The sequence below is a fragment of the Eschrichtius robustus genome, chromosome 6, assembly GCF_028021215.1.
Source record: "Eschrichtius robustus isolate mEscRob2 chromosome 6, mEscRob2.pri, whole genome shotgun sequence".
Classification (NCBI taxonomy): Eukaryota; Metazoa; Chordata; class Mammalia; order Artiodactyla; family Eschrichtiidae; genus Eschrichtius; species Eschrichtius robustus.
The window spans coordinates 22,260,387-22,267,856 of record NC_090829.1 but is presented as its reverse complement, the minus strand read 5'-3'; the positions used below and the strand labels follow the sequence as shown (position 1 = coordinate 22,267,856).

General features: G+C 52.8%; 1 protein-coding gene across 1 annotated transcript in view; it reads right to left on the bottom strand.

Moving 5' to 3' along the window:
• Positions 1-403: 403 nt before the first annotated feature.
• The window catches only part of CLSTN2 (calsyntenin 2), a 643,926-nt gene continuing 636,859 nt past the window's right edge, over positions 404-7,470 (bottom strand). The window contains exons 13-17 of the mRNA XM_068545999.1: positions 6,721-6,891; positions 6,081-6,226; positions 5,827-5,950; positions 4,860-5,044; positions 404-2,932 (exon numbers count right to left, since the gene is read on the bottom strand). Coding sequence (XP_068402100.1) covers positions 2,735-2,932; positions 4,860-5,044; positions 5,827-5,950; positions 6,081-6,226; positions 6,721-6,891 — 824 coding nt within the window. The 3' untranslated portion in view covers positions 404-2,734. The remainder of the gene's footprint in view (positions 2,933-4,859; positions 5,045-5,826; positions 5,951-6,080; positions 6,227-6,720; positions 6,892-7,470) is intronic.

Genomic DNA, 7,470 nt, shown 5'->3' with positions numbered 1-7,470 from the left:
CTCGATGGGAAACAAGGGGACTTGACCCCATTGTTTCTCTACATATGAGTCCAGTCACAAATGAATCAACTCTGCTGCCCTGGCCAAGCTCCACTTTCACCTGTTCCCTCCTCCCGCCGCCCCCACCCCCAGCCCTGAAAAACCCACGAAATGGTTTCACATGCCCCAAGCAGCTCACTGAGCCATGAATAAGTGATGTAGCCATAGCAGGCAGGTGGAGGGCACCAGACCACCTTCCCCACTGCAGCCAGACCGAAAGACCTAGCAGAAGAAAGTGCTCGCATGAACACCGGGCTTAAATGTTTTAAATCAAAATCCGATTCGAAAAGAATTGGCTTTAAACCTATAAATACGGTAATCATTTTACTGCCTTAATTTTGGAAGAATTCTGTTAGCTCCTAAATGCCCGGCTAAAAAGTCTCTTTTTATTTAACTAAGGGGACTGTGAGGACTCAGAATCCAAGATTTTCTCCTTGTAGATGCGCAGACCCTGCCTGATAGAAAAGGGCTATTTGACTGGGAAAATTCACAGAGGGGTCTATTTCCATTCAATGAATATAAAACCCCAAACTTCTGCCAGCGTCTCCCCTAAGGAGGGGAAAATCAGAGCATGGGTGGAGTTTGCGAATGTGTCCCTCTTCTTCCTGTGACTTCTCCTCTCCCTCCCTCTGCATTTGTCTCTCGTATAATTTCTATGCCTGAATGTTTCTCCTCTGCACCTATCAAGTCCTCTGAGGGAGGAGCTTCTTCCGCTTTCTCCCTTTCCCACAGCTGCTGGTAGAGCGCTTAGCACGTAGTAGGTCCTCAGCGATGCCTGTTAGCTGCGTGAATACGAATAGGTAGAATCAGGGTGGTAGACACTGGGCCAGGAGTGGGGAGTCCCTTCTTGTCTCTGCCTCGGAACGACTCTGAGCAAGATGTTGAATCTCTGAACCTCAGTTTACTCGTCATGAAAATGGGTCTAACAACAGGCGTTCCCCACTCCCTCATGGGATTATTGTGAGGCTCAAAGGAGGAAACAGATGCAAAAAACACTTTAGGCGAAGGAAAAGGCTGCCTAAGGTGGTTTCCTCAAATCAGAAGGTTGCAAAGACCTGTCACGGATCCTCACTGGGTGGAGGTCAGACTAAAAGACATTGATGGTGGTCCCCCTTCCTAAGCTCTCTCTGAGTAGGAGAGTAGCTGTGTCTCTCTGACACAGGGAGTAGGATAAACAGATTCCGAACTTTCTTTTGAACCTGAATACCCTGTGCCTTGGGACCAGCTCTGTGCCCGTGCCAGTACGGGATGGGCTGGGGGTTGGGGTAGGGGGGAGAGGGGACAGATCATACATACTGAGGACAAAAAAAGCCCAAGACATTCGAAACAAAGACGTTCTTAGAGCCTCATGGAAGTCCTCTAACAGCCCTAGCTCTTGCCTGCTATGCTCTCGGCCAGAAAAGATCACAGACCAGTTACTATAGCAACACTTCTCCTCCAAAAGTGTCCATGTTAAGATGGAGATGGAAAAGGTTTCCTTATTAAAACAAAGAAGAAGGAAAGAAGGAAATGGTTTTTGGATATATTTGCCCTCCACCCAAAGCATTGCTCCTTTTCTGAGAAGAAGAAAGAAGCTGTTATTATGGCAAAGATGCTTCTAATTTCTAGCAGTTAAATCACCAAACTCTTATTTTAGACTCAGCGCAGTTCATGCTTGTTCCAAAACATCCAAGAGGAGTGTATCTTCTCAAGAGGCAAAACTGTGAACTAGGGGACGAGGGACCCTAAGACTAGACAGTGAGAGCCTTGTCAACCTTGGGGTCTCCCTCTGGCCCGGGAGAGCCCAGCCACCCCTGTCACCCAGCTCTGCATCCACCATGAAGCCCTTCCTTCTGGTCCCTGGCTGTAGGCTTGTCACAGCTGTCACCCAGGGCAGTGGCTATGTGCAATGCTTCCTGGCTCTCATGGTGTCGTGTGGTGGGAGCCCCCAGCAGGGCAGCACCGTGGGTCTCAGCGGCTGCCAGGAAGGCAGGTTCTCAGAGAACTTTGGCTGGAACCAGGCCCTGCTGTGGTCAAGGGCCTGTTCTTGGTTTTGGACTTTTCATATGAGCTTCTGTGGCCTCAAAAAGGACAAAGGGAAAGGCTCTCCAAAATGGGAGAGCACGTGTGTGTGGCGGTGGGGAGCAGTGGGGGAAGCCTAGGCGAACCTTTCCCTGCAAACTTAATTCCACCTCGGTACGGACGTCCCTTTGAAGTGTTGAGGACTTAGACCTCGGGTGTGTGGAGTCTGACCATCCTGCTTGTAGGAAGCAGCCTGGAGAGTCAGGTGCGAAGAACCTGATGGTCGCTGTGGAGACACCGCGGAGTCAGTGCCTGCACGGTGGGTTGGAACCTCAGGGCCCTGAGAACGTGGAGCCCAGGTAGGGGAGGGACAGAAAGGCTGACCTTCTCCCCTGCAGGGAAGAGCAAACACGGTACCCACGGATCCACTGACAGGCTGCTGGGTGAGCCCAGTGCAAGAGAAGTGGGGGCCACAGGACAAAGTCCCCCCTGAAGTCCCCAGTGAGGATGACACTGGGCTTCTGAGAACCGCCCCAGGGCTGGGAGTACCCAAGGCGTAAAGGGTGGGTTCCAGGATGCTGGGGAAAGCCTGCCAGGACCTGTCATAGAAATCAGAGGCGATGTGATAGGCTGGGGCGTACATCGGGGCGGGGCTTCCAGAAGGGACACGTGGGCGGGCGCAGACGGTGGGGCACTAGTAGGGGAGGGTGGAGTCGTCCCACTCCAGCTGGGCTTGCCTGGCTCCGCTCTGCCCGTGTCTGCCCCTGCCCACCCCGTCCTCCTCCTCCTCCTCCTCGCCACTGCCCTCGGAGTCGCTGCTGCTCGAGCTTAGGTCTTCCTCCTCCTCCTCTTCCTCGGTCTCATCTTCCCCACGCCCTGGGGCTCCGTGTTTCTGGATGGCAGGGAGAGAAGGGAAACGCTCATCAGGGATCAAACGGAAGCCACGCTGGAGCTTAAGTTTCTCCCTCCATTAAGGAGACATTTAGGGCCCCTTGGAACTCCTTCCCTTGATGCTAAACCCTTGGGCCGGGAGATGGGCTTTCTGGAAGGGAAGTCCTTTGGTGAAAGACCAATCGGAGGGCTAAGGACAAAGACAAGCAATGGCAAATTCCAGGACCCAAACTCAAGGTAAATCGTTGCGTTTTAAACATTGGACATTTAAGCCGATCCCATCCATCATTCAGGGAGGCTTTCGGGCCAAAGTTTGTTTTCTGGCATTTCTGAAACCTATCTACATAGGTTTCCAAGTCTTTAGTGACTTGCTTCTCAATGCGAGGATAGCATTTACGCTTGTACCCCTCTTCCAGGTGGGAAAATCATGTCTCTGGGAGCAGAAGGTCTTCTAAGCCAAGACTCAGGTGTGCCGCCCCTCAAAAATACTCCTTTCAGAAGGACAAAGTTCACGGTCCTCATTTTCCACGCCTGCCCCTCACCCCCGGACTTGTGTCCTCAAGCTCTACCCCACGCTTTTCCAGTCCCCTCCATCTCCCCCCAGCTTTTTGGCAATTCCAGTCAAATCTTATTTCTGGATTTATGTTTTGAGTTCATAAACCAGCCATAAAAGATGTGAGCCCATGCTTGGCTACATCCCATCTCTGGAGTGTTTTCTCTTCTACCTTTGCCTCCCCCAGATCCTACTCATTCTTCAAGGCCTCTCTTAGGCTCCAAGAAATCTTCCCTGGACAGCCCCAAAGGTTCTCCCTGCTCACGCTTCACTGACTGCAGGCATCACCAGGTTAGCCCTTGGTGAGCACGCTCTGGCCGGGTACTCAGACTGCTCCAGGCATAATGATCTTGCCTCCTAGGCCCAAGGCTCAGCTCTTTGAAGGTGGAAGTGCTGGGGTCCGCACAGTGGTGCGCTCAGCCCTATACGTACAGCACACGCTGGGACGAGCTGACCTGCATTGGCACGCCGGCTCTGAAGTTGGAGCAGGAGGCCAGGTGAGGCGGGGAAACTGGGGACTGGCTGGGATACTTTTCTTTTCATTCCTCAGTGACTCCTCCTGATGGCCATTGACTCCCTCGCTTTCTTACTCCTGCCTTTCCCCCCACCCAGCAGCCATGGGCAGACCAAAGGGCCCGACGGAAGTGGCTTTTCTTGATAGTCATATGTCCAGATCAGGGGCATTTGGACACTCATGGGTGGATTCTGGGGGCTGATGGCCAACTGGAAAGATAACTTTAGAATCAGACAGGCGTGAGTTTGCATACTGGTGGTGCCATTACCAGCTCTGGGAGTTTGAGTACTTTACTTTCCCTCTCTGAGTTGGTCCTACCTTGGTAAATGAGGAGGGTGACTCCCACTTCACAGGTTGCTGGGAAGATTAAGTGAGGTGGAGCGTATTGAGGACCCCGAGCAGTGCTGGAGTGATGGGGGCTCAATAAATGGCAGGTATTACCTTTGGGTTTTTGTATTAACATATTCTGAGTCTTTAAGTGAGCTCTGCAGGCAGATGGAGCAAAGCCATCTAATTTATACTGGTAGCTAATCCAAAATTCAATACTGAGTCCCTGAGAGTGAGTCAGCTCTGAGCTAAATACTACGGGGGAGGCCAGGGACAGACACCACGTGACTGCTTGCCTTAAGAAATGTCTGGTTTTGTTTGCTGGGTGAGAGCAATTCCCATGTTTTTAAGCAGTGCATGCATTTGGTGGGTAAGTGTGGCTCATGCAGGTTGAGAGGGCTGGAGGAGCCCAGAGAAGGGAAGGACCAGTGGGGCTGGGCTAGCTGGGCAGGGCTTCTGGCACAGGAAGGATGGAGCTGGGTGGGGGAGATGCATCCCGCTCTGAGCTCCCAGCCCCCGCGGGAGGATTGTTACCTCCATGGGGTTGACCGTGATAGTAAGTGACGAGTCGTCCCAATCCATCTCGGCTTCCTTGGCAGCCTCAGACTCCTGGGTGAAGTGCTGGTGGGCGATCCGGACCCGGTACATGCCCATGGCCACGACAAACACCAGCATGCACACGGAGATGATGATGACCACCGTGGCAATGCTCGGGACCACTGCAATGAGGAAGGAATTCGCAGGACGTGGTGAGCAAGCGACTAGCTCACCCTTGGGATGGAACACGATTGAAACATCCACGTGTAGGTTAAAATCGGCCCTACACTGCGCAGTTGGAGAGCTCTGGGTCAGAACCTTACTCTGTCTGGGCTTCACTTTTTTCATCTATATAGTAGACTTCATCATTCCTATCCCACGGGTACTTGTGAGGAGCAAATGAAATCATCTATGTGAATTTCCACAGCGGCACATAGTAGGTGCTCAATAAGTGCACATTCTCTTTGATCTCCTGCTTTTTCCATCAAAGTATAGGGCAGCCCCCTTCCCCTCCCCCCGAGAGCTAGAAACTGTGGAGTTCAGTCGGGACAGACAGAAGTGCCCGCCAGATAGGAAGACAATATGGAAGGTACTGGAACAGAAGTAAGGGTGGGAGACTTTGCAATATGGTGCATACGTGTGTGTGAGCATGTGTGAGGGGCTCAGGGAAGGCTACATACAGCATGTAGCTTTGAGTTGAGTCTAAAAGGACTTGCAAAATTTTACCCCAGCCCTTTGTAGAACATCTACTATTATACATTTCTTATAACTTCTTGTGTACTTGACCTGCTCCCTCCTGAGGCCGTGAGTGCCTCAGAGCCAGGCCCATAGCTCCTCCACGGCTGGGCACCTCCTTCAGTTCTGGGCACCTCTGGCTGCTGCACCCTAACTGTCTGTTGAGTGGACGGTCTTGAGTCACAGTCAGCACCTGGTGTCCTGAGGTCCCTCCTCCCAGGTGACCTACCTGAACTGCGCTGGATGCTAGTCTGGGACTCCGGGTGGTGGACAGACTGGAGGAAGGGCGGCTGCACGATGAGGTGGTTGACGTGCTCCTTGTCTGAGACTCTGACCTCATGGAGGACGCTGACCTGAGAAGAGCAGGGAGAGATGCTGTGGACCGGGAGTGGCTGGTGAACCAGTGGCTCCATTTCTCCCGAATAAACGAAGTGAATGAATGGGCGGGCCGGGGCTTCCCTCACAACTGCAGGACTCACTCACCTCCAAGTTGAACTCGTTGCTGGTGTAGCGCCCATTGAGTTCCGAGCACTTGATCCTGAACCTCCGGGCCTCCAGGGCAGCTGGACGCCAGTTGCGGTAGCGGATGTGACGTAGCACCTGCTCATAGCAGCTCATGGAGCCCACACCTGTGTCAAGAGACCACACCTGTCATAAGAAGGTAGAAGAGGGGCTGGGGAGACAGGCTGCAGCTGCTGGCAGTGTGGGTCTCCTGAAGTCGGTGAGGGTAAGAGCTCAGGGTGTTTAGGGGCAGACAATGTGCCAGTGCAGACATTCTAAGGAGCCAATTAAACTGAAGCACAGAATTTCCACCTAGATTGGGCTCTGACCAGAATGTTTGGCCTCAATCTGCCAAATGTTGCTGTAATACTTGCTGAGATCAAACATGATAAGAGCAGGCACCCGCTTAGTTTCTACAGATTTCCCCAGGAGTGGAACGGGAGCCAAGTCCCCAGGACACTGGAGTAGCTCTCCAAAGGAGGGGCTAGAAGTCCACGCTTTGAGGTCAAGAGTTCCCTCCTGACCCACCTCCACAGGAGGTGGAGCTGCCATCACACTCATGACTCCCTGGACAAGGCCACTGAGAAGGGACCACTGGGTGCAGGACTGAGCACGGCCTTACCGTAGATGGAGTAGCCGGCCGTGGAGTTGGTGGCGTCCAGGTGTCGCTGGTGGAGCTCACTGTGGTTGAGCTCCAAGCACTCCTGTTTGGGGTCCAAGTCCCCTCCCAGCACTAAAATGTCACAGAAATCTAAGTTGTGAAGCATTTCTTCAAAAACTGCTGATTTGGGGGCTGTGGGAAGACAGACACGTGGAAAACACAAGAGTGAGGACAGCTCAGATCATGGCCCTGACACTTCCTCCTCCTCCTCCGTGACTGAACCCCAGGTTCAGGCTGGGTCAGGAGGAGAGTCTGGGCGATCCCAAATATCACCTCCACTGCTCGGACGGATGTCCAGGCAGCCCTTGAGGCTGGGCGACACGAATTTATGTGAAGAGCGTGAACACAACAGTCAAAAGATGTGAATTTGAATACCAGCGCTGCTCCTGAGAAGCCGTATAGTATTAGAGAAACCACCTACCCCTCAATTTCCTTATCTGTGAAGAGGGTAAGGGCATTGAGAGGATTGAAAACAATGTGTGGCACAGGATAGATGCTCAAGAAGGATTGGTTTCCTTTGGGACCAGAGATGAGTGCCCCTCCACCAGGCTCTCATAGCTTTTCCCGCGTGGTCATGGTGTGTGTCTCTGTCTCTCCCAGCAGACTCTGAGCTTCGCACGGGCAGAAGCGCTTGGCGTGACTAACTCTTCAGTATCTGAGGGGCTGGCGTGGAGCAGTATGACGACACATTGCTCAAGTGCAGCTGCACTG